General features: G+C 40.9%; 1 protein-coding gene across 5 annotated transcripts; it reads right to left on the minus strand.

The window, feature by feature from the left end:
• Positions 1-760: 760 nt before the first annotated feature.
• Positions 761-27,267, minus strand: nipbla (NIPBL cohesin loading factor a). Of its 5 annotated transcripts, none has more exons than XM_084025111.1 (49): positions 26,897-27,267; positions 25,212-25,283; positions 23,518-23,667; positions 23,116-23,281; positions 21,625-21,725; positions 21,394-21,505; positions 20,966-21,126; positions 19,504-19,652; positions 19,085-19,175; positions 18,562-18,783; positions 18,016-18,264; positions 17,152-17,897; positions 16,003-16,216; positions 15,675-15,869; positions 15,327-15,500; positions 14,735-14,896; positions 14,530-14,636; positions 14,342-14,428; positions 13,891-14,122; positions 13,247-13,398; positions 13,051-13,131; positions 12,748-12,848; positions 12,415-12,544; positions 12,225-12,307; positions 11,694-11,826; positions 11,152-11,295; positions 10,909-10,995; positions 10,361-10,581; positions 10,067-10,169; positions 9,825-9,923; positions 9,474-9,620; positions 8,502-8,636; positions 8,229-8,327; positions 7,831-7,884; positions 7,640-7,748; positions 7,420-7,550; positions 7,076-7,216; positions 6,853-6,946; positions 6,504-6,658; positions 6,201-6,291; positions 5,867-6,040; positions 5,508-5,698; positions 4,322-4,429; positions 3,855-4,055; positions 3,359-3,505; positions 2,875-3,236; positions 2,584-2,758; positions 2,137-2,334; positions 761-2,041 (listed from the first exon to the last, which is right to left on the minus strand). In XM_084025111.1, exons 3-49 carry the CDS (start codon positions 23,579-23,581, stop codon positions 1,694-1,696), a joined length of 7,626 nt encoding a protein of 2,541 aa, XP_083881237.1. In that variant the 5' UTR covers positions 23,582-23,667; positions 25,212-25,283; positions 26,897-27,267; the 3' UTR covers positions 761-1,693. The 5 variants fall into 5 exon arrangements, with proteins under 5 accessions (XP_083881237.1, XP_083881238.1, XP_083881236.1 ...); XM_084025112.1 differs by having other exon boundaries at positions 15,675-15,851; positions 25,212-25,286; XM_084025110.1 differs by having other exon boundaries at positions 25,212-25,286.
• Positions 27,268-27,726: the final 459 nt, after the last annotated feature.

A 27,726-nucleotide genomic window follows, 5' to 3' on the forward strand; every position in this document is an offset into this window, starting at 1 on the left:
TACAAATATAATGGCCACAGCGTCACATACACACACACGATATATTATTAAAATTAAACTTATTAAAACAAGAACAGTCTGGAGGAAGAGCAGTGTTATACACGTCTGTTAAGCATGTAAAATATATTATTAACTCGTATTATTTTGAGTATGTTCTAAAAAAGCCATCAGAGGTAAACGGGTTAATTTCACTTTCACTGCTGCACACATATTCAGTGTTGGCCAGGTACTCCAGCAAAGCACCGTTTACCCCTCCGATTGTACTACCAATGGAAAATAATCCCCGAGAACGTGAAACTCTGGTATGATACTATCGCGACCGATCCGGAGTGAACCTGCCTTCGCCCAACACCAGCTGTGATCGAATGCAGGATGATAATGATGGATGGATAATACTATCGCATACAACAACATAGTGGTCAGTTACTAATGTAGATCCTCCAAAAGGAACAATTTGTTAAAAACAACAACAACAAAAACAACACAATTACATGACAGTATATTAAAATACTATAGAAACAATTAAAACCACAAATGATAACTTTGCTTCTGAGTTTGTTTGTTTTGAAATCGTTGAAAGTTGTACAAAAATACTAATTAGGGTTATCTGGCATCATTTTGCAGGCACTTTCCTTTGTATGTAAATGATCAACACTCTTAGTCTTTTTTAAGGTCTGTTTGTGTTTTAGCGGTAAATAGCTCCTAAACTTTTCTTCGTTCATAAAATGGAAAGATCAGATTAACACTTTGAGCAGACAAGTGACAAAGAGAAGTAGAAAATTTATTGCAGTATTTGTTCCACCAAAAGGGTATGAATCCCCTTTCCTCTTATTACTAGGGTGACCTAATACAACAAAATCTACATTTACAAAATATCCTCCTGCAATAGGCCACATATACTGCATGCGTAGTTCGAAATAGAATAAATTATGTTCAGAGGACTCTTGCCATTGTACAGCATGGACAAATAAAAATGAACAAAAATAAAAATTCTCATTTTTTTCTTTTTTCTTCTTTTTCCTTCAAATATCTAAAAGCTAAAAGGAAAAAACCATCAGGGTGCTAGTATATAATAAACTCCAAAAACACTTTAATAAGAACATCAAAAAGACTAATTTCCAACATTCACTTAAGGTTTTATTCTTTTTTTACAGCTTTTTTGTCTTCAGAGATATAAACATTTTAGGTTTTTGTCGTGTTAAACTATGATACAGTGGGAGTAGAAATGAGCGACTAGAATCTGCTGCACAACAGCGAAGGAGCTCCCACAACAATGTTGACAAAACATTTCCCTCCAGGTCTCTTTTCTGATAGCCTTTTTAAGGGATAATTTGGGTGAATTATTCCTTTAATGCCTTCCGGATTCTATCCTCTGCACTTGTACACAAACAAAACGTGAGCAGTCCCTCTAATATAATAATTCTTATGTTTTGTGTCATTTTTGCAAGAATAACTCATGTAAAAGTATGTAGTGTCAAATATTCTTGCCCTCTTGTTTCTTACAAAAATGAGGAAGGAGAGGAGGAGGGTAGGAATCCAGTGAAGTTTGGCTGTGTCGTCGGAGGTGGCAGGTTGAAGAGGAGGAGTAGGAGCAGGGAAGAGGAGGATTTTGATAAAGTAGAAATGGAGAAGGGGGACCAAAAAAAAAAGTAAAAGGAAACGAAAGAAAAAAAAAAACACCACACGGGAGCCATTAGCTAGCCCCTCCTTCCCGCGCTGCATACAATGAGCGTAAAGTCTGTACTACTTTGTTGCTCAGTTTGTGGTTGCTGGTCAAGGCAATCTTCTTGTAAATGATGTCCGACTCCTTAATAGTGTCCACCCAAGGCACCAGTTTGCGGCCATCACGTTTCTTGGCCTCTGCCCAGGGCCCTGAGTAGGAGCCCGCCATCCAGTGGATGTTATATCCATTGGAGGTCTTCTGTATGACACGAGCTATTTGCGGCCGGTCCTTGTATTTGGGGCAGGAAAGGGCAATCACATCCATAGCGTCCACAGTCTCATTCATGGAGTCACCGGCTCGCCTTGACCTTCGAGAGGACTGCCGGAAAGACAGAAGAAAATACGTTGCACTATTTTCCCCTGCATTTTTAAATTGTTTTTTATAGATAGTGTGTGTGTCTCCATTTCTCTCACCCCTGGCGTCCTTTCGTCGCCATCGCTGTAATCGTCATCCGTCTCTGGTCCTGCCTGATTGCGCGGACTGGGTCCTGACATGGGACCGGAACCTCCCAGTAGGGCGCTTATGGCTTTGTTTCTGATGTTAGCGCTGGCAGACGCTTCTCCCTCCTCGTCCTCCTCGTCTGGGTCCAGATGTTCCATCAGAACCTTGAACTGTGTGGAGTAAAATCAAGAAACTAACTTAGCAAGATTCACACTCCACGGCAGTTAATTGTCGACACTGATAATTATTCTTTGAATGCTAAGAGAACTTTTTAGCCTAAATGTATTCAGTCACTTCCTATTTAAATGCTGATGTAAGTTAACTGGTGAGAAGACCCAAAAACAGCTTAACTGGCAATCGGTGATGTCGGTCTACATGAAACATTGGCAAAGAAAGTCTGATGTAGCGTTATTACTTACATCAAGGTACTGTCTGACAATCCGCTTCTTGACATCATTTGACAGTGAGGCGCGAGCCATGTTGTTAGAGATGAAGTCGATGGTTTGTCGTGGATGAAAGTGAACAGTGCTTTTTCTGTTCACTGCCTTATCGTACACCTTGGCTGACTCTGTCGGAGAGTACTTCTGAATTTTACTGTTGGAAGACCAAACAAAATGTTGAATTAGAGAGGTCATGGATATATACATATATATACACACACACACATTTAGATAAAGGGTGCATAGAATGAAATATTATGTAGACCTCACCCATCAGAGAATCCATATTGGTTCTTCAGATGCTGTTTGAGCACCAGCAGCAACAGGATGCCCTGAACAGCATTAGCAAAGTCCAAGAGACCTGATGGATTGTCTGGGAGGAGTCTCATTACTTTTTCCACATCCTCCAAATCCAAATCGTCCAGATCAGATTCTGACTCTGAGCTTTCCGATTCTGCTACAGGTTTTCTGGCCTTTTTAGGCCGCCGTACCACATCGTCATTGTCACTGTTTCCTTCCTCGTGACTCCTGGGAGAGTCGCAGTTCATCCTCTCCTCTTCATTCTCTCCATCTGACGTGTTCTTCCGCACCTTTACCTTCTTTTCCTTACGCCTGGGCTCCTTTAGCAGAAGCTGGACAGGAGGAATTCACAAAACAATATGTATAACATAACTGTAAACAAAGAAATTACATTTCAAGATTTGTTCAGCCAATGTATGCTGCATGTAAGCTACTTTAAAACATGCTATCCTACCTCTTTGAAGGTTTGCAACAAGTTGCTGCCAGAAACGGACAACGTGATGTCTATGTGGTGCATAATGAAGAGAGGCTCCTCCTGGCTCTGGTATGGGAAACAGGCGAGGTTGTCTGCTACAAACAGCAGCATGTTTACTTCTGTCTTCTGCAGGCAGAACGAAAGAGAGGAAAGCACGATCGAGTCAGTGCCATGTACAAACCCACACTGCAATCCACGGTTATTAACATTTTAACTATTCATAGAAGGTAAAAAAAAATCTAGTCTAATTAGATTTGCAAGAAAGTTTAATAATGGGATTTAACACCTCTCTACACAATAGTCATCATCTCTTTAGAAAAGGAACTGCTTTAACATTTAACACTTCCCTATGTTATTAACTTTCTTGCAAAATGTGAAAAAAAAAGTTGATTTTCACTTGGCATGTTGTTATTGAAGAAATACCACGTTACGCTGAGCAGTGCCAAGACGTGAAGATGAGTGCTAGTTTACTCACAGAACTGTCATCAAAGAGGTTGAGCAGTGAGATGAGGAAAGCCCTCCGGTGCTGCCGGTTCGACCGGATCATAGAGAAGAGGTGGGCGCAGAGTGCCGTGTGCGTCTCGTCCTGTCTGAACCCTCTGATGATGGTCCTACGAGACGACTCAATGGACTGCTGCAAGTTGTATGACATCTTCATCCCCGCAACTGCCTTCATCTGTGATAGAATATGTTAAAAGGAAAGTGTTACAAACGTGGTATTTCACACCGAAGGTTGGGACAGCTGCTGCTATGAGAATGTGCCAAATTATTATATTTATCTATTTTATTTCATTTCTCCAGCACTACAAATGTTCCATCTACAATTTAAAAAAGGAAAAACTATATTTCACGTTGATCATTCTATACCGAAGGTTATTCAGAGAAAACTGAAAGGCTAAGTTGGAATTCCTTAGAACTAGCTTGTACAGAACACGGACTCACATGGATGAATCCTGTGTACTTCTTGTCAATCTCCACCAGCTGCTGGTCTGATTTGTTCCTCATGCTGGGTTCTGGGTCTGTTCCCATTGCAATGAGGTAGGGTACACACTGCACAGATGGGGGGAAAAAAGATGTGACGTTCACATGCAGAAGTCCAACAGTTTTAAATTAAATAAATTACATACCGTAGATGACCAAATAATCGCCCGCGTGCAAATACGCGCCTGTGCTCTAATAGCCGCCGGGGTCCGACCTCATTTTGCATAATAAACGCCGGTTCAATTAAACGCCCGGGCGATTAAGTGTTTACCATAGTCTTGCACAGAAAACAAAAGTTTTTTTTTAACAGCACTTCACCGGCTCTCACCTCTTCTGTCAGTCAGCCCCTCCTCTCGCTCTCTCTCTCTCTCTCGCATGCAGGCGCGCGCACACACACACACAGACACACAAACACAGGCGCGCTAGACTGAGGGATATAGGGATATAGATAAATGCGCTAATGTACAGTGTTGAAATTACCGCGATCGACCCCCCCTTCCGTTATCATTCATAACACTGCTCTGATCAGCTCCCTGTGTCGCGGTAACACAGACAAACTGTCTTTGTATTTATTGTCTGATGTCAATAAAGATGCGTCGGGGGGAAAAAGTAGTTTTGTTCCAGTGGTGCTATGGTGAGCTCCTTGTTCTTTGCATGATGGTCTGGTGCTGCTCATTGCAAAAATAAATTGTAGCCTGTTGCAAATACGCGCCTGGTTCTTATAAACGCCTGGGCTCCAAGTCGATTTAGCATATTAAACGCCCGGGCTACTAAATGGTCATCTACGGTATATGAATATGATGACAAAAGCATAATAATAATAATAATGCATTGTATTTCAGGGCACTTTTCTTAACACTCAAGGTCGCCTTACAATTTAAAACAGTTAAAAACAATTAAATACAGTTAAAACAAGCAACAATTTCAATAATGGATCAAATGAAATGAAAATGAAAAACAAACAATAATACATAAATACAACATATCTGTGAGTTTGAAAATGTATTGTTTGGTATTAATAATATATTGGAATATCGTCTAAATCCAAGCCCAAATCTAAGACAAACGTGTTATTAAAATGGGACGTTATTACTTATCGTTTACTAGATGTGGGGTGATTTGAGAGCTTCTGGTTCTTCTGTCTTACCTGTACAGGATGGATGAGACCCTGGTTGAGCGTGAGAGCTATGACGTTGAGAGCAAAGTGCCGTACACTGGACTGGGTGTGGAAGAACGCCTCCAACACCTGCTTTAGATAAAGCTGCATGATGGAGCTGCTCATCCCTGAAGAGATGTCTCCCATCTCCTTCAGATCCTCCTGTTTGGACAGTTTCTTCCCTGTAAGGAACCAAAATATGATGTGTTGCATCGACTTTAACAGGCAAAATGTTAAAATACTCAATGTATTAAGCACTGTGCACATATTGAATGCTGTCAGAGGATCTAAATCTGGAGTGCTGAATAAAAAAGCTGTTTAACTACACCAACAACCACAGCTTCACTTACATTCTCTGTCTGCTTCCTGCATCCGCGTGTCCTCCTCCTGAAGGTATGTCTGGAGGTTTTTGAGGATCTGGATTTTGAGATTGATTGAGGAGGCACTGTCAGCCAGGATGCCGTTGTACAAGGTCATCACCTCAGGCATAAACATCTGGCTGGGATGCATGATCACAAGGAAGCCTGGGGAAGAGAACAACAAACCATCAAGACATGCAAGAATATAATGGAGCTGCTTCCGGCTCAGCAACATAGTCTTTCTAAATACTCATTTTGCACGCAATAAATATGGTGACCTTTATATTAGTCAGACCAAAATAACATTTAAAAATGGAGTCCTTGCCTAAGCCGATGATGGCTTTGGTCTTGACCTCCTCGTCCTCATGTTTGGTGAAGTATATCAGCAGCTCGAGAACCTTCTCCTTGATAACAACCTGTGCACAACAGACACACAGACACAAAGTTGTTTGTCTGTTTGATAGAAAGATAGTAAAACAATGGCTTTGGTTTCACATCATTTCTCTAGCAGTGTTTTTTTTTTTCTTTTCTTAAAGGGGCCAAAAGTTCAAATCTGATAGTTGAACTTTCAACTTGAAGTTGCAATCCATAGCTTAAATTTCAAAGTTTGAATCGAATGCAATCTTACCTTGTTGGTGCCCTTGAACTCCTCCAGATCAAAATCAAAGTGTCTGGCCAGTGCACCCACAGTGAAGAGCGACCGCAGCAGGAAAGGCTTGTTTGCTACCAACGTCGTGCTGTTGGGATCCTCGTGATGCTGAACCTTCAGCTTGTTAAGTGCACCTGGAAAAAAACAAAAGATAACCACAGGAAAAGATTATTGGTGTGCTATTTTTCCCCTACTGGTGGCAAGGTCAAATTAATATATATTAATATGTTATATTTCCTTGTCTTTGAACGTAGTTACGGTGGCTCAACGACAGACTTATTTCGTCCTTGCATATATAAAGATCAAAGTTGCTAACTGTATATCTCACCATAAAATCTGTTGAAGCAGGCCCAGACAAACTTATAGTTGTGCGTGACTTTGTTGACAACAGCTCCAAGGCAGCTCACGCAGTGCTGTACCACCTAGAGAAAAGGAAGGAGGACCATCATGTCACCTCTGTAACAACACCGATTACACTTTACATTTCAGAGCAAGCCTGGTTCTACAATGGTGCACCCAGTATGAATTTCTAAAAAGCCACTACCACGCACCGTCATGCCGTATTTGATGATAAGCTTCATGAGGTCTTCTTCAATTGTGGCAAGGAAAGTTTCACTGGGGTGCTCCATTAGAGGTACCACAAGCTCCAAGATCTTTGCCACATTACAGATGACCATGAAGTCATTGGCAGTCTGCAGGGGAAACAGTGTGACAGTGTGATTGGGGAGATCAATTTATTTAAAAAAAATATATATATATATTTGCTAAATTGTGGATGAGGCAGGGAATTCTTTAATCATTTCTCCATAATAATGCAAATAATATTTGATAACACAATAACAGCATTTTCTTAAAAATCGAGCAATAAATAATGGATGTGGTATACACAACTTACGTTACACTTTGTGGTCAGGTAGGGTTGCATGGTCATAGCATGTTTGACCATGAGCTGGGCCCTGATCTTGCTGAATAAGTACAAGGTGGTGATACAAGCCACTAGCCGTGTTGAGTTTACGCCTTTATTCTCTACAAAGGAATGAGGAAATGAATTAGTTCTAAGTACTCAGTTCTTATTAGCACATTTTAAGTTGGTGTCAAATGAAAAACTTGCGAACCTGAAAGAGACTCCTCGTATTTGAGTATGTGCTCCACCAGATTGTCGACGAGCTGAACACAGGCCTTTTTGGCTGGCTTATACGACGCATCCTCTTCAGACTTGAGAAGCTGGAGCAAGAGAAACAAATGGGTTTTAAACAGTGATATATTCCCCATCAGGTGAAGCACCAGCACAAAATCAAATACTTACATTCTGAAGAAGCTGCTCAAACCAGTCATAGCCGGTGTCTCGACACGCTGCAACCTGAAGGAGAGAGCAGACATGAGAATTAAAAATACTCTGGCCAAACTTCACCATTAGACAACTAAATCAAACTAATCACTTCATTATTTTTATCCTATTACACATTTGCAGATTCTTGAGTTAATTTCTGAGTCATTGTGACCTTTTACCACCACATTCGAATCACTTCAACCTCAAGTGCAAATGGACATTTGTGCCAAATTTGAAGATATTTGCTGGAGGTGTTCATTAGATATCGCTTTAAGGAGAAGGTGACAGATATGAGGCCACAGTGACCTTTAACCACTAAAACAGCTGTTATAGTTTATTTTAAATGACTGTATACAACAAACAGTTTAACTTGCCACATCAGTGATGTTGAGGATCTTTCTGGTCATGGTCTCCTTGTCGTGGGCTGGAGTTGGTGTGAACCACAACTTCTGGAATGTCTCATTCACCAGTTTCTATAAAACAGCACAATGTGTCATTAGTTTGGATCTATACGTCTTTCAAAGGCTTTGTGATGAATATATTGCAATCACTGCATCTAAAAAGAGGGATTATAAATATAATAATAATAGAAGAGTGGAAGTCAAATCTTAAATTGTGCAGAGAAAAAAGGTGCAGTTGATCCATACCTTGATACCTTCCTCATCATTGACCCTGCGGATCATCCTCACGCACATCTCAGTAATCTTACTGAAAGTTGGCTGCTCCAGACAGATGTCTCTGAGGATCTTGATCACCCGTTTTCTTACGCTGATACCAGTGTCCTGTGCACCAAAACAAATCAAATACATAAAGGCTTTGCAATGTAAGCATTACATCAAAAACAAGGCTTTTTGTTTTCATAATATACATAAGAAATATCTGCATGGGGCGCAATCATATTTTTCTGCCAATAGGTGGCAGTATAAGACTATAATGAAGAGTGAACTTCTCATGAACCCTTCTGAGCATTTCCATGACAACAGGCACAACAATTTCAATGCGTTCACTTCTCAGATACTGAGTACAAAGAATGAGTACAGAGTTTGTGTGTCGGACTGCATTTCAGTATCGAAAGCTCTCCAGCACGCTGCTATTAAACTGTTTTGTTGATTCATTATTTCCTTTAGGCAAAATTTACATTCAAAATTAACCTTTTTAAATAAGGATTCTTCAATCTCAATGCCTATAGTGTTTTCCTGTGTATAATCAATGACCAGAAAGCCTTCCGGCCCCAGTAGAAGAGGCCCCGCTCATTAGAGCTTTTTCAGCCCAAGCCCAACAACAATCACTTTAAGCTCTCTCTAATACATGCAAAAACACACACATGCCTCTAAGAACAGTGTAAATAAAAGAATCAATCAAAAAAGAAATCAATTGAGTCCAGCCTGAATTAGTTCGTTCAGCCTCACAATGACAGACTCTGGGTGTGGCGTACACACTGATACCTATAGATCATCATTTTGATTACCACTCATACCATATCATCAATGTAAACAAGGCTCATCAATTGACGCACTTATCTGAATAATGAACAAATATCATGCCAGCAGTTCAATGGGGATGCTTAAGACATCACAACACAATAATGCGTCTACGATGAGTCTAAATGGGCAACTTACCAGTATCCTTTCTATGAGCATGTCATAGTACTGCTCAGTGAGTTGAGGTCTGCTGAGCACAAATCTGCCCAGCAGCTCCACAGCTGCCTCTCTCACACTGGTAGAGTTGTCCATCAAACGACCATGGACTCCGCGCTGCATGTCCGACTGCAGAAGTGAACAAAGAGTGCATCAGTTGATAGCATGCAAAAAACAACAACAAGACCACTTGCATACACAACAAAATAGCATAGGAAGAAGTTACAGTGTGATGAGAATGGAGTTTAAGACCCACATAATGTACAGTATGTGAAAATAATTTGCAACTCAAGCATGACAACGTGTCTTTCGCGGACACAGATCCTAACATACCCTTGCCAGTATGCTGGGGTCCACAGCCACAACCTCAGACAGACATTTCATGGCTTTAGTCCTTACAGCGATGGCACTTTCCCCAAGGACTCGCAAGATCTGAAAAATAAATAAATAAATGCACCAGCCTGATTACACAAACTTTTTGAAAATTATAAAAACAAAAATAAACCAGTGTTCCCTCAATTATTAATATTGTAAGTAGCTGTTGTGCTTAAAAAGTAAGAATATTCAAATCTTACCTGCGTTAAATAAATATCAAAGCTCTGGGCGAACGGCCTCATGGAGGCCAAATAACGCACAATCAGACAGGAGTCCTCATAGTCCACAGTGTCAGAGTTCATTCTGGAGAGAAGAGGACAGAGAATGAAGGTTATAGGATGATATAGTTATACAACTGACAGTGAGAATTTAACTGGCAGGCTGCTGTGACAAAAAAACAAAACAAAAATCAGAAAAGGGTCTAAATAGGTCAAATAAGCTTACGTTATATGAGCGATATGGGATGCATTTCTAAGATATTCACAAATATTTACTTCAGTGTGGCAAAATGAGCCGGCGTTGTCTTGATGATGTTGCGCAGAAACTTCTTGCGCTTCTCCGCTCGCTGCATAATTTCACCCGTGGTCTCCATCTCCTTGGCATGTTGTGGTCCATCCGACGAGTCGTCATCCTTCGGGTTCTGGTTCCTCATGGACTTCTCAGCTTCTGTGGTGGCGTCCCGGAACCACTGGGCAACATAGAACTTTCTTGCAAACTGGAAGACAAAGAAGGTCTCAGTATCAGATATAGCATATTCAAACAATATAATTATTTAGAGTAATTCATGAAGAAAACAATAATTCGAATACCCTGAGTGAGTGATACTATAAGCCAGTATTTTGAATTTATTGCTACACAAATTTTAATGATTCGCTTTTCAGTGATACGACTGCATACGATGCTTTCATATGTGGCCAAATAATATATTTAATGTAATGTAATAACTTAAAAGTCAACAGAACATGCACACAGATTCCGTTTATACAAAGCTCCAACGGTGTTTTAAGTCACCACTTGCACAGCCAGTCTAATGTACACCCACCACCAGTGAGGCATCTGTCTCAGCATTCTCTTCCAAGTAGTCCAGTAGAGCCTTCTGCAGCTGCTGGGTCTCATCATTACCTTGGGACTAAATAATAATAATAATCAAAGAGACAGAGAGAGGGAGAGAGAGTGAGTGAGAGATCACAAAAAAGACACGTTCTGCTTGTTGAATTTAACTTATTTCTGTCCATAAACATCTGCTACTTTCAAGTAGTTGTGAGATGCAATGCTGTTTTTCTACCTCTTTTAAGATGCGATCAATTGATTTCTGGTCCATCTTGCTGGTGACAGCGTCCTTCCTCAAACGGGCAGCCACGGTGCCCAGGTAGTCCAGAGAGGCTACTCTCAGAGCCATCTCCGTCTGCTTATTACTGAACTGGTGAACCTGATGGGAGCAGAGGAGGACAGAATTGTGCACTTTAGACCAAAATTAATTTTACTCGATACTAAAGAAAAGAAAGTACTCATCATATCATTGCATGGTGAATTTAAGATGAACAACTTTTTTACTTTAGCCTTCAATGTTTACTTACTTAACTGCCACAAATCAAATAGTAATTCTGTTGGTGGCAGATGTCCAAAACTAGCATTACAACAAGAAAATTAATTTCCAAACAATGAATTGCAACCTCTTAAGTACATATCTCAGAGTTAAAAGGCCTCCTTTTTGTCCATGGATAGTAGAGCTGTCCCTAATTATCAATCTGAATCATCTATATTTAGAGACACGTCAGCAGAAATAGTTGCATTTCCAGTTTAATGAAAGAGCTCCGTCATACTAACCAGTAGTCGACCGAGCAGACTGAGCAGCAGCTCTGCAGCAGGCCACTCTGGTTTGTTTACTGTCGAGAGCAGGTCCTGGACGAAGTTCTCAAACAATGGCCGGTAATCTTCTTCTCCCTGCTTACTGCCACACCTGAGGACAGGGAGAGACGAAGGAGGTGGAAGAGGAGGAAGAGGGGGGACAACAGCAGCAGAATGCACAATGAGAACAAAGTGCTGGTAGCAATAATTATCAAGGGTCATAAAGCCACCAGAAAATGTAGACAGACAATTAAATAGAAAGAAGGTCTCTGAATGGTTTGCATCTCATGCAATACCCAGCATGCACATGGGAAAGCATGCAAACCATTGATGGTGGTGGATTGAAACATATTTTGCTGACTACAGAATGCATAACAAATTGTAAAATAAATTAAAACACATTGTTTACATTGTATGTAAATAAATATTTAAGGTGACAGTTTTAGTACGATGTAACTGTAATTATAAGTACATAATCTTTTTGAAGGCATCACAGAATGGAATCGTTACTTTTTAAGGAAGACTGAGAGGAAGTTCTGTGCCGTTCTCATTGCTGTCTCATACGAGTTGGTTATCAACACGTCTTGATCCACCTAACAAAAAGGACAGAAAAAGGACTTATGAGCAAGTTATATGTCTGAATGTGTTTGTATTTGTGATAATTAAACATTTGCTTGCTTGAGTGGTGGTTTTGTCCTACCTTGCTTTCGTACTCGTCGAACATGTCCCTGTCGTTGGGGAGGTGGACGACACACTGGATCAGCTGCAGCACCAGAGCTGTCACCATTTGGATGTACAACGGCTCTCCATCCTGGTCTGAGCTGTTCAGCCTAAGAGACAAGAGACATGGATACATAATAAGCTACTATTATGGGTATTATCCAGGAATATAATTAACTTGTTGGTTCAGGGAAAACACGTTTACATTGGGAAATCTTCACCTCTGCCCCAACTATTATTTTTGCTCTTTTAATGGCCGGAACATATTAAAGCTTCTCATTTGATGCCTTATGTCCATAAATAAAACAAGTACCTGAAATTCCTGAGGGAGCGTTTGCTGGTGGGCAGTCTGGCCAAGGAGGTAAAGATCTCCTCCAAGATCAGCTGCCGATGCTTCTCATAACGTGAGAACACCTGGAGACAGAATATAATCAAGGTGGTTAGTCTGTACCTTCATTGTGTTGTAAAACATGCATTTTAAGGAATGTGCACAAAAGTGAGAAGGGGATGTTGAATTGTAAAAATAAATGGTTATGTAATATTCCACTTTAAAGTGACCCAAAAATATGATAAATACTAAATTGCAATACATCTGAGGAAATAAAAATGGACATACCGCTGTCACTAGTTTAATGGCACACAGCTGAAGCTCACTGACATTCTCCACAAAGAACGGAGTGATTCCCATAGAAGAAACCTGGAGAGAAAAAAAGAGGGAATGGCATGACTCATCTGGTTTACAATTAAATCTTTGACTTGATAATCAGATAACCGCAGTCTAACATTGCTTTTCGAGTATTTCAAGTTTTTACCTGGAGGATGGTGGTGTCTGTAAGGAGCTGGATCTCTAGGAGCTCAGAGATGTTGCTGACAATGTCACACACTTTGTTGTACAACATGACAATCACACGTTGCTTGTGTGTGGAGCATTTCGCACGCTTTGCCTTGGAGCTTAAGAGGCCACCTAGATGGACAAGATTAAGATCCTTTTCATGAACCATGATTTCACATATTTAAAAAGTTTTTCTGTATATGAAAAAAATAAATGCCATAAAATACTTTGACACTCAGAATCAAACTGCCCTTGAATGAATGTTGTATATCATTATAAACACGTCTTAAATGTTATTCAGGGAGTCATTTAGGTCGCTCTAGATGATTGAGATGAGATGCTTCATTTAATTATAGCTATAATTTCTGCTGCAGGTCATACCATTTACCCTTAAGGTATATACTTCAATGCAGGAACAGTCTATGAACTCAGTTAAAGAGGAAATTGTATTTTTAAGTAATAAGTCATATCCAGACTCCAGGGTCATTGCTGACAGGCTTGTCCATCTCTCAGCTTAGTTTCTTGGAGAATTATCAACAAAACTGATGGGAATTTCTCATGTATTATTCAGCCACATTCCAAAACTCATCAGTTTAGTTTCACATTCCAGGCACATATTCTCACCTCCATGAGGGTCCACCCTGTAGACTGGGTCGTATTGTGGATACAGTGTGTTCTGAAGATGGAACTTGGTGTATTGGAGCACCCGCTCTATGACGTCTTCTATGTAGACAGCCTTCGGCATGTGTGTTGAGGTCATGATGTTGAGAGCTGTCAGACAGGCGTCTGCGGACTTCGTGACTCTCTCCATTATCAGGTCCCGCCAAAGTTTCTCCTCATCTTCGGCATCGTGGTCCTGAGGGAAGACAAGAAAGGAATAATCAATAGGTTTTAAGGAGACAATGAATTGAATTCTCATTCAATCAAGCAAATACATATTTTGCAGCATTTTAGCCATTCATCTCCATCAACACTGTATGTATTTCTTTTGTTAAGTGTATCACAAAATTCTCATGTTGGTCAAATACCACAACAAAGAATATTCAACACAGAAAGAGGAAGGAAGGGAGCTCACATGGCTCATCATAGTGGAGAGCTTGGACCCATCCAGGATATTCTTTTCCAGTATGTTCAGCAGCTTCACCAGCTTATCTGATGGGATCTGCAACAACAGAGACCATGATTTTGACCTACATCTGAAACAGCATCACACATTTACAAAACTCCAACTTCCTATATATATTAATATACTATAAACAATACCCTGCTTGAGATGCCCATCGCCTTAATCTTGGCGGACTCGCTGCCCAGGTCACTCAACTGGTGTTTACCAAGCAGAAACTCTTGAGGTATCTCATCATCATCTGTTGCTGGAAAACACACAACAAAACCACAATAAAATACAGTAATTATAGTACAGAATGCAGCATTTGGAAAATAAAAAAAGACAGTCAGCACTGATATTTACCCATGGCAGTGAAATCCACATCCTCCAGATTCTCCAGTATGTTGTCAATGCTATTTAAGAACCGCTTGAATGTGGACGAGTCCATCAGCTCCTCTTGGGTGAGCTTGGGTTCATATGCTTTCCGTTTCTTCTGCTTCTCCTTCATCTTGATTTTTCTGGCAACTGAGGGAGAGAAATGTCTTCTTATTTTTTTGTTTTTATTGTGTGTCAAATACTTAACACTCTCTTTACCAGTTAATAATTTTAAAGAAGCAAACTTGATCTTTTAAAAATCAAAATGCAATAATTTACTTCCTACATTTGAATTGTGTTTTATGCAGATAATGGCAATAATAAAGTAAAGGGTTAACATTTCAAATTTTTGACTGTAACGGTTGAAGGGCAGGGTTGACAAAAGTTAGTCTGGAGACTTTCTGTCAAATTGTTTAAAAAAAATCAGAATCGGCAGGTGAGTCTTCTTAAAAATAATAATAATAATAATAATAAATAAAAAAATCAGAAATGGCCCAGAAAATTGCAATCAGTGCATCTCTTACAGTGAAAAAAATAAAACATAATTGGAACTGCAGAGACAGAAGACTTGAATACATACGTTCAGTCATGCTGGGTGGCGGTGAATGTTCATCGGAGGAGTCTCGGTAGCGGCTCCCTGAGCCTCGCCGGGTGTCCCGCGGAGCACTTTTCTTATGTTCCCCTGAACCTCGCCGATCCCTTTCTTCCACGTCCCAGGACCTGTCTTTGTCTCGGCGCTGCCGCTTCCTTGCAGCTGTAGAGATAAGGCATAAAGAAATCAGACACTAATATCTTAAAAAAAAGACCTAAAATAAGAAGTACCCTTTACAGTTTATTGGCATTTAAATATAAAAACATTTCTGTATGGAAATGTTCAGATGATTGAGGTTGATTACATTAAGAATAATAACTGAATAATTTGACTCACACTCTCCATTTGCATCAAAGTCATCATCCGAGCTGACCTCAGCATATTTGGGCTTCTCATTGACAGTGCTTCGTTTCCGCTTGTTAACTTTTACCCTTTCACACAGGGGCATGGTTGACTCAATCTCTGCACGCAGCTCTGGTGGTAGCTCCTTCAGAACTGCCGGGTCCATACCACCTGAGTGTTTGACAATATCTTTTAGAAGTTATTAACCGAAATAGAATTCTGTTTTCTTTTTTTTTAAATGAGGTGAATGGTAAAAGAAACATGTGTAGATAGAGTTAAACTATCAAAGCAAAACTTCCTGCAGTTTAATTCTTGTTCTTACTTTTGCTCGACCTCCCCGAGGAGATCCTGTTCTTTCCAGACTTGCTGTGCCGGATGATCCTCTGGATCTGGTCGACGGAGAGCTTTTTCAGAACCACTACAGGCTTGGGTCTCTTCTCAAAGTCCTGCACCAAACCGATTCTCTCCAGTTTAACCTTGGGCTGCCCCCACATTTGACTTTCAGTTGATCCACCTCCATCCTTATCACGTTTGATCTGAAAAAGAAAGAAAGAAATAACGAAATTAGTTAATTTTGGAGTTCAAAATTCACACTCTAAAGTTTTGGACAGAAAAGCATGATTATGTGAGATAAAAATATAAATAATGGATCAAAGTGATCTCATGGGATTTGTGATTGTGATGTTTCCTGTACAAGTGATACTAAAGACTTCCACTATTTTACCCACATTAACTCTATATCTTATATTGTAGGAATAATAGCCAATCAATACATTGTACATTGTCAACATTGCAGTGCTTATGCAGTAACTCCCCCCAGCCACTAGAGGGGCGGGCCAAAACAGGGATCTCGGTTGTTTATGCGTCCACTTGTCAAACTTTTCACATGGAGATTCTGACTATTTGTGGATACATTTCTCAATATGATTTAATCCAACCCATTCCAGCTCAGGGAAGTTCGAATCCCTTAGCCAACTTTCTAGTTGCACAAAAGAAGCGATTGTGCTTACAATACTGTGCTTAATGTATTGTAAGCAAACAGACAAAACTACCATGTTTAAATATTAGCTCATCATACTTTACTGTGGTGGGGGCATGTGAGTGCATCATGGCATGTGGCTGGGGGTTGCACCTCTCAACACTGTGTTGACAATGGATGTAAGAGGATGAAACAAATGGATTTTTAGCCTGCATGACATAAACATGTATCTACATCTGAGAAACAGCAGTGGAGCCGTTCTTTAAGACTAACAACAACAAAAACAACTCTTCTACTTTTAGTAGAGGTTAGGTGTGGGTTAATGCTTTAACAGAATTTAATCCCAGGAACAGACAAAAGGCTTACAAATAGGAAAACAAAAACGCAAATAAGAGTGAACAGTGATGTGATTTGGTTTTGTGAGATTGCAGGCAGTGAAAATTGAATGACTAGTAGGTGGGTAGATATTTTGTTTGGGTCAGTCCAGATCACCTTAGGGATCTGGAAGTTCTTCAGTGCGCCACTATGCCCTCCCAGGAGCTGAGCAGGGAAAGAATCTGGAAGTTTAACACCAGAGGCAGATGAGGCTGGTTTGGAACCATCATGCCTATTGCCGCTCCGACCCGGTTCTCCAGTGGAAGAAGCCCGGTACCTATCTCGGTCACTTCGGCAACGCGAGTCAGGTGAGCGTCGGTCTCGACCACCGGTCTCACTCCGATGCCTCCTATCCCTGTCAGATTCTCGGTCCCTGTCTCGTCCATGTTCCCCTCGGTTTGAGGACTTTGGCATGTCTCCCCTTCTGTCAGAGGACTTCTCATCATGTCGGTGCTTTGATGAGTCTCGACCATCTCTCCTGCTGTCATGTTTATCGACCCTGTTCTTGATGACTTCCGGTCGTCCATCTGGTTTCAACCGCAAAGCCGTGTCAGAACCCTCCACTGCAGCCGGCCCACTAGCTGGTTCTTCAGGCCAGTGTTGGGCCTCAAGGGCTGGAATAGGGGCAGCCAGACAGGGGTCGAGCTGGCCATCAGCTCGGCCTGCCTGCTGGAGGTCGATGCTCACCATGAGGGGAGGGCGGCTGGCACCATTCCCGGCTGCGGTGGCTTCTTGCGGCGTCAGTTTGCCAGCATTGCCCCCTCCTGTTGATCCACTGCCTGGGGCACCTGTTGGGCCACCTGGTCCTCCTGCGCCAGGCTCCAGGGGAAAAGAGTCCTGTTTTCTCTTCTTCAGTGGCTTGTCTGTAAAGAGAAAGAGATGAAAATATAACATACTTGTGTAACCTCCAAAGTTATATAGAAGAATCTGTTTGGCTATAATCCATATACCGGTAGTCATATTTAGAAATATTCTACACACCTTTATCTTGCACCTCCTTGGAGCACTTCTCACTAGCCGCCTCTCGTTCTATCCTTTCAATTTCAGCGAGGGCATCGAGCTCTGCCTCGTCGTAAGGGGAACTGGGAGGCTGGAGACCACTGGCACCACCTGCTTGCTGCTGTTGTTGCAGCCGAGCTCCTAGATTTTGTTGAAGAACAGGCACCTGCTGAAAGCCAAGTTCTGCCTCCATATTGTCAGAGTTCTCGTCCATTCCCGGCAGACCTTCACCTAAGATATTTACAAACACAGGGTTGCATTTAAAAAGGGCTGATGGTTTCCACTTCACTTCCTAAGTTTGTAAAACTAAATGCAACAAATGAATTTATAAAATATAAATGTAGTGAATATTTATCTCTTAAAATAAAGATATCTGACAACACGACCCAGCTATTTGAGTCAATTGTACTATTATCAACTGTTATGCATCTCTACCTTTTAGTACTTTTGAAACTAGAGATGTAGGAAACCACATAACAAAAACATAGGGATCCAGCTAAGATTGGGCTGATCCAAAACGTTCCTTACCTGGGGTATCGGACTCATTCGACTTGACCCGTGACAACTTGAGGGTGAGCTTTGTAGAGTCCTTGTTTGGAGAGCTTACGATGTCGTACATATCTTTCTCCTCTTTCACCGATGGGGCTTTCTTCCTTTGCTGGAGCTGCTGTTTCTGGTCAGGTCCTCCGTCCCTTGGTGAGGGCGCATAGGGAGGCGGTGACTGCAGAATCAGTGGGGGACGAGAACCCGCTGTGAGGAAGCAACACACCAATAGACGAGAAAGTTATCCTCCAGAGCCATGTAAAAAAAGGCCACAAAACCAGACACAACACTGTCATGACAACGGAAAGTGCACTCTAATGATGTACAATGCCATTTACAAAGAAGGCCTCCAAGACTGAAATAACGGAAATTATCACTGTGGCCATCTATCACTTTGAGGGATAATGGCTTCAAACCAATCTACTGCTGTCAAATTGTAATCATGAGTTTTCCCAAATGAAAAACAGAAGGCACTGCAGAGTTTATTTTCCTCTTCCGGTGTCCTTACGTTTGGGCGTCCCTTCACTCCCTGCTGGGGAGCAGCCAGACTGTGGAGACCTCAGAGAGAAAGAAGGATTCCTCATGGTGGAGTCACCCTCCTGGACAACACACAAATGAGACAGATGTTAGCCACCAGTTATGAGTAGGAGTATGAGTCAATTTTTGTCCAATTGTGGCTAATAAAGCTTCTCTGGTGTGGGAGTAGTGATACGAAGGACTTTCAAGTACTGTGACCACAGATGCATCCTCTTACTATGATGCTTGGAGAAAACATATTTTCTCATATTACAAATGTTACAAACCTCATGCAAAGAAATTTAACCCCTCTGAAAATAGCCTTGTTCAACACCGAATTTAGTTGTTTGTTCGTAAGTGTCTGCATTTGGGTAGTAAACCAATATTCACTCTGATCTTTGTCAGTTGTACCTCATTGCTCAGTCGGTGCACGATGTTCATGTAGTCCTCAGTGCCATGTCTGTCTGAGTGGTGGTTGGCAGCATTTCCCATCTGCCCCGATACTTTGCCCTCATGGATGTTTCGAATGCCACCTGGAACCATGGGACTGGCCACAGACACTGTCAGGTAAAAGAAGAGGTCATTTTTTTTAATTATACATGAGGGAGACAATTATAGCATTTTTGATAATGAAAATTGGAGATGTGCCCAAAATTCACTGCTAAAAAAAAAACAAACAAAAAAACTGTGGACCATGGATTTTATTAGAATATTTGGGGTTTAACTGCATAAATGTGGCTTCAGTTCTTCCAGGAGTCACAGAAGGTTTTAATGGGGCCGAGAAAAATAATAAGTGAATCACTAAAATGTCAACCACTATACATAGAAAATGTAGCTGAATTTATAGGTTGCATACATAATGAAAATAATTTTCTGTATAAAATACAGACATATTTTGGCTATTAGCTGCTAACTTGTTCAGGAAGCAGACACCTGTTAATCATTACATGGTCCAAACTAACCTGTTCCTCCTGTTACTGGTGATGTTTTACTGGTGAACTGGGAGTATAAAATCAACTGCATTAGAGCAGGCATTCTAAATGCAAACACATTTATTTTAATTGTACGAGCCACAATTGCCACATACATTATCAAATTAATTGCACATTCTATTCATGTTTGGAGGGCATGAATTTTCCAGCCAAACCCTAACCATTATGCAAACCAATAACAGTTTTTTAATCTCAAATTTTTTTTAAACTTTGCTGCACAGCAATTTCTTTTTGCACATCTGCCAACGTATTCAACTCTGACAATATGGTGAAAGGCAAACATGTACTGCATGTTTGTATCGTATCGTATCGCATCAGCCCTCCTGAACGCATCTGAATAAAACTGGGTAAAGTGCAGTTAGAAATTAAGAAAAGAAAGCAATGAGGCAACACCTATAAGGCAACTGACGGAAGTGTTCAGGTCATATTAACAGTGGCTTAACAAGGAAGGAACCGAATTGTGTCCACCAAACCACAACTGCTGTCAGTGAACAAACAATACACTAACAGGAAGAGTGCATCTAGAAGACAAAATTGACAGATTTATTTGTGCTTGCCATAACAATTAATATACAGCTGATCAAATCTAAAAGCCATCCCATCAGAGAGCAAAACTTAAGACCACTATCTCCTCAGATTTGGCTGTATATGTACACCATTTAGGAGACACCATCAAACCTCAAACTTTTAAAGCATTCTTCAATCGAATTGTCTAATGCTATGCTTCTAAATGTTAACTTCACGTGTAATTGTGCCTTCAATGAGTCATATGGATATGAACATCAGTGAGGTGCACACACACATGCAAGGCAGCATTGATTCATTTTTCACCCCAAACGCATGCACACAAACATGCAACACATACACACATACACTCTCACCTTGTTGTATCTGTTGGTGTTGGTTATAGCTGGGTGGTTGTTGGTGGGGATACTGCTGTATGTAACCAGGGGCAGGGCTCTGAGGAGTGTAGGGGCTGGGTACTGGACTATTCTGGCCTATGTACCGACTACTGGAACCAGTCTGGGGCGCCACAAACCGGCTGGACGAAATGGAAGAGAGAACAAGGAGAAAGAAAGTGAGCAAGCAGAGGTTACATCATTTAAAAGACAAGATATTTATACTATCTTTAAATGTATCTGTGGTACTACATACACATAAAGCAAATCATCAAGGACACTCGATAACAAAATGTTGTGATACAACAGGGATATAAACATTTAAAAAAAAAGGAGAAAATGTGTTACATTATTGCAGTTTTTAAGCGTTATGGTACATAAGAGTCTGCTAAATTTTGCAGCCTGATCACCTTGGTGGATTAGGAGACATCGCAGCTGGCTGGAAGTTTGCAGGCTGGGCAGGGCTATGCAAGGAATTTTGGGATATCTTGTACGGTGGTACCATTGGCTGCTGCATAACATCTGTTCAGAAATAAATAAAATAATATACAGTATATTTGTTTATAAATATTAACATGAAGCTCGTCCTTATGATTGCATGCTTTCATGTCATAATACGCAACAGGTATGTATCTCCCTACTTTTCTCCCTGAAGATGCCAGGGTTCCTGGCCAGCATGGTCTGCAGTAGCAGTGGTGCATCTCCCTCTGGCTCATCGCTACCCAGGTTGTCCTTCAGCTCTCTGAAAACACACAAAAAATAAATTCAGTCACATTACAAAAAAAGTAGGTAGAACGATTAAAAGCAATATGTAGAAATAGACAAAAGTGAATAATACTTAAAAAGTAACTGCACACTTTTTTTAGAGCCATAAACTAAATAACTAAGTAATTTGATAAAACATCTACGTTGGTATTATTCTTGACATTTCTAACCAAATTCTAACAATCAGCATTTCATGGTTGAAAGTGGGTCAAAACACCTTATACGGTTTAAGATTAGCCTTAACCCTTGCCAGGCCAATTCTGAGATAGTCGACCACCTGGGACTAATCTACGTCATTAAATAAAAGACTGTTGATGCTTACGCTTCAGTTACCACTGTGTAGCATTACAAGCATAGTATAAGCCTGCTCTCTCTTTTCTGTGGACGGTAAATTAAGAAATCATCACATTACAAAATCTGATGAATCAGTGTTAATGACTGATTATCTGGCAATAGTAATGTACTTTTCTACACTGACAAGAGTGTGTAGATAAAGCATAAAGTTGTTTCAACCCCACCGTGTTTTCATGCTAACATTACCCTGGTCATTGAAACTGAGCAGACCAGCGAGCTGGTGGCCAACGGCCGCACTGGGGCTCTGCTCCCTGCCGCTGAGAGACTACAGCTGAGAGGAAACGACCGCCCTGGAGACGGATGTGCTAAGGTTCGTGCTGGCTAAATATGAACTTCTATATTCGCGACAGTTCGTCTCCGAAGCCAACATTCGCACTCCTCCCGAGGGAGAATGGGTGGGAGGAACTGTAGGTATTTTTTTTTTCCTTTCTTTGTTTTGTTTTTTTTGTTCTTTGATAAACAGTAAATCAATCAAATTCCGTGCCCCATGGCATACCACTGTTTTCAAAGCTAATGAAGCTGTCATGTTCTTCGATGCATACAGAAGTGGGCGTCGTTTGATCTCTTAGCCCTGGCCCACTTTCTTGCATTTTTCAAAATGATGTAGTGGGTGGAGTTGGAATCAGACCTGGGGGTAAAGTTACAATTTAAAAGCTGAACATGTATGAATGCATACATGTTTACCCCTTGGTTGAATTAGGACTAAATGGGCAAAGTTGAAAATCAATGAGCAGAAGTACTTCATGGCAACATTTGATCGACATAATCTTTGCATCAATGTAATGACTTGCATCAATTAGTCTGGAACAATTCAAAGGTTTTACATCAATAAACACATCAATACCTCAACATAAAATCACAAATAACATGATGCAATTTTAGCCTCACTTACACCCTTATTGCACAAGAACTTAACGTGCATTTCATCTAGAGTTGTATCCTTAATCAAAAGGGCCCATCTCTCTGTTAAAGACACAATGTTGTCATATACACACTCTACGTTCTACACTCACATGTGCTCTGTGGAGACCTGGTTGAGGCCATGGGCTAGCTGGGAGGCCAGATTCTCATCCCGAAGGCCAAGTAGGCAGGTAACTTCCTCTGCGATCCTCCCATTGTATAGGAGGCTCTTAGTGGTGGTGGCCGGGAGAGGGGAAGGGAGGGGCAGCTGGTTCAACACTGCCACGAGGAGAGAGAGATGTTGGAAAATATAAGAGATGGGGATGTAAAGAAATAAGGATGAGGGAAAGAGACAGACGAGAATCAAGCATCAGCAATATGGAACACATAGAAAAGTAGAGAGAAAAATAATGACATAGCATAGCATACAATTGCAAATAGGTATTTTAAACTGTAAGAAGAGATGCAACAAAATGTGTGACCGTGTATGTGGAGAACAACTGTGTGTCACTTACAGTCTGTGAGGCTAGCGATCCCAGCAAGAGTGGTGATGGGAACATGAGGCATATCCCCATTCATGCTGAAGGTGAGGGTGGGGGAGTGTGCTGATACACAGGTAGATCAGGGGGTCGATGGACGACACCCGTCCTCACATCTCCTGACTCCTAGCAGAGATATTAAAAAGACAAAGAAAACTCATTGATAAAGAGCTCCAACACTGTTTGACAAGGAGACAGCAAAATGAAAAACAGCATGAGTGATGGACATGAGGAAGGAAGAAGAAAGAGGGCAAAAGTAAGTGAAGTAGAAAAGGCACAGATTTACAAAATTAGTAAAAGAGGCAGAGAAAAGAAATTAAAAAAGGTGAAACAATAACTGGTCACATTATCTATAAACCACAAATAATTGTGTCTTATTAGATTTTGACAATAAAGATTAACTGCCATAGATCTCACCCTTTTCAATCACATATCTAGTATTATTTATATATGTTGCTGATCCATAGGGGGTGACCCTCAGTTCTCTCTCTGTGTTACAGCTGGGACATAGGATCAGGAATGTCATGCCAGTACCATGTGCAGGTTAGACATTTTACTCAAGAAATGTTCACCAGATACAACTACACAGAGGACTGAATCCAGGCCGTAGAGGTCACTGACTATTAGAGGATTCTGCTGCTGCAATGTTATTATACTGACACATGCTAGAAGGAGTAAAAAAATCAACAATGAATTATCTGATCCAATGTACTGATCAATGAAATATTTAAATGCCTGTGATTTTTGTTACGCCTTGTAGAGCAAGTCATAGTTCAGCCTCATTACACTGACTGGTGCTTACGATGAGTCATTTAAATGTCATGTCAAATCAATTAGATTTCCCTTAATGACAGATATGTGATATACAGACATATTGGCATCTTTCAGAAAAGTGAAAACTAATGCATTCTCTGCATGAAAGTGCACCATTTAAAAAGAGGTCATGTGTCATACTGCCACCAGTATAACTATTTTAGGATAAAATGCTGCCCAGTGATAATGCAACACAATGAATAAGCCTGGATATTACTTATTGCCCCTGGTAATACTGTAGATACTATACCATGTGTGGGTATATACCAACAGCCCTCAATTTTCTACACATACTATCACTGTACTGGGAAACGGAATAAGTAGTCAACTGGTGTAATTCAGATGTCTTCAACTGGTGTAAATCAGATGTCTATTCCCCTTCACTAGTGTCAAACAACAGGGCTTGTCTCCGTCTCTGCTTATAATGATGGATCTGCACAAATTAGAACCCCATGTTTCACTTGTCTTATCCCTTTGCTTGTTAGGTGTCCTTGACCTTTCTAGTAAGACTGCCCAGCAGGTCAGAGAAAAGCAGAGGCAAAAGCGGAGGGAAAAGCCAGCAATTTTCTGAATAACAGCCCAAGCATCATGGATAAACCTGGTTGCTGCAACAAGCCAATTGTAGGCCAGTAAAGGGTTACAGGTTATCTGTGTTTAGTCTCCATGATACAAAATTATGATGATGTGTTTAGACATCAAAATAGACACTGATTACATGAGCCCCAAACCCTCCCAAAACACATTATCAACATTCTCAGATGCCTCCTCAATTATGAGTAAACAGGCATCGCTATTGTTTAAAATATAATAACATAAGTGAATGAAATGACAAATGGCTCAAACCATTATAATAATACCTTTTTGAAGAATTCTGTGCAGTCTCGGGTGGACTCACTGACATTTCAGATAAAAAGTCCTACTTCTTCAATCTGCTGAAAGAGAACATGGCTCTGCATCATACTTTTTGACATACAAATGCATTTTATTCTTCTTAAGGGTCAATTTCATATAAGTTGCATTTAAAACAGTTGGACAACTAACCTAACCAAAACAGCAAAAATAATGCCTGATACAGTATCGCAATATTGACTGTCAAACATGCATTTTACCTTTGCAATGATCGTGTTGTTACCGTAACACAATCTTCAAATCTAGAATGCAACAGTATGTGGCATTGTTGAGCGTGTGAGCAATCCTTTTTCATGACTTCTAAGGAAATGCAACATGTTTTTTTGACAGCAACTTCTGTTGAATTCTGATGCCATGTATATTTGTAAACACAAAGTTGCAACAGGACAGCAGTGCCAGCCAGCCGATCGTTGAGGTCAAATAGTAAATACATGGAACAGCTTCTGCACAACATAACTGTTCCAGATGATCAACAGATGAGTACTGTAAACATTGTTATCAGCTAGCTGTTACGTTAGCATGCTCGTGTCTATGGGCTTTTCCTCAGAACGCAGGGGCTTGGCTGACAGCTGTGAGACTGACAGGCAGGAGGCAGCACAAAGGAACAGATGCACTGTGATGGTGGCGGCAGTAGTGGGGGGCTGCATCCTCCAGTAGCCGACAGCCACCGTACGCATTCTACAAACTGGCTAACTGCAGAAAGCATTCAAATGGTATTTGCTGTTGTAACGAAACCAAAACACAAACAAGTCCACCAGCATTAACATATCCCCCCAAACTCCCGGTAGTTAAGTGGCGCTAACTACAGCTGAGGCAACGTAGCGTGTGCTCAATCTACAACTTAAGTCACTCACAACATTTCCAAACAGGATAGCAACCAAAACCAACATTAGCAATGCCAAAGGCTCAAAAAGCAAAGCACAACGCAAAGACTCAAATAATGACAAATCAACAAGCTAACGTAGAGTTGCATTAAACTGTTTATCATAGTTAGCTGAATTGCCAGCGGCAGCCCCGCAACATGCGAGCAAACCCATCAACGTTAACTCAACGTTACACTGCCAAGAAGTTTGCCTCGGATCTTTCGAGCTAACCGCAAAGCTAGTGTCGCCACTTAACGTACGATAGCAGCTAAGATCACTAACGCTAGCTGCTTAACATTCGCTAACAACAATAGTCGTGTTTTAATAGCTAGCCAGTTATGCTAACTAGCTCTAACTGTTGTTGATTAGCTTCTAACGCTGTTCCTCGTTCAAATAAAAGGCACTGCAATTCAATTAATACAAGGAAGCGCTTGACGGGGTATGTTAATGTTAGCCAATTCCTCTTGAGCTCGGGGAAATGCGATGTGTTAGCGCGAGTACATGTAAAAGCAACGGTACGGAATCTAATTCCGTGGCAACGGCCCAATCCCCGGGCTCGACAAATGACATCCAGTTGAGGCCGTGCGCCTTGGCGGAGCAAAAACACACCTAGCTAGCTTGGCTTGCTAGTTCGCTAGCTTCCGTTACCTCCCGGTCAACGATTAACGACGCCGTAGGTGGTCTTGCAACAGAACATTTATTCGTGTTATTGTTAATAATCACAATTTTAAAAGTTGGTTGCATAAAGATAGATAGGTGATTATATTTACCTTCGGATGTTGCGTTCAAAGGGAGGGGAATGTTTTAGCTTGGTTTGTGTCCGTGTTCGTATCTCTAGCTCCCCCTTTCTTCTCTCTCGCAGCTCCTCCAGAAGGAACTCGATTGGCTTGCCAGCTAGCTAGTTAGCTAGCTTGCTAGCTATCAACAATAATCCGGGTCGGACTGATTCGTTCTTTTTCCGTCACTCAAGGGTGAATGTTTCAACGTACATTCATGGGGAAACATTCGTTCGTCGGAGTTTCAGTCGGTCCGCGCCGACATAAACAATGAGTGCAGCCAATTTCGACAGAAAATTAGAAATATGACGATTGTTGCGATCATCAAGAGGCTCTCCTCTCGTAGAACAAAATGCCGACCGGAAGTTCTGCCGTCTGACTGACCAAAGATCTCAGGAGTGACTCCCTCCATCGGCGCCAAACAAAATGCCATGCGACATTTCGGGTTTGAGCCGCTAGGGGGCGCTGAAAGACAACTTTACCGTCAGCGCTACAGTCTACCGTACATTTACACATAAACAGCTAAACAGACACATTATATAGCTGACATTTATAAACAAATCATGATTTTATATTGAAGAAACAGGCCATCGAATTACAGAAAATATCTTATAGATCACTCTATATCTCGCAAGTTGATTCATGCATACAATGACGTAGGATAAATAATATTATTAATTAAATATTATTAACAATACAAAAAATCATACTCTATACTCATTACAATATGTTCTGTTATTTGTGCTGTGAGGAACTTCCTACGCTTAATTCAAGTTGTAATCGATTGATTGCTGAAAATACTTGAAGTAAAAGTATTATTAACC

This window comes from Eutrigla gurnardus, assembly GCF_963514095.1.
Source record: "Eutrigla gurnardus genome assembly, chromosome: 13".
Lineage (NCBI taxonomy): Eukaryota > Metazoa > Chordata > Actinopteri > Perciformes > Triglidae > Eutrigla > Eutrigla gurnardus.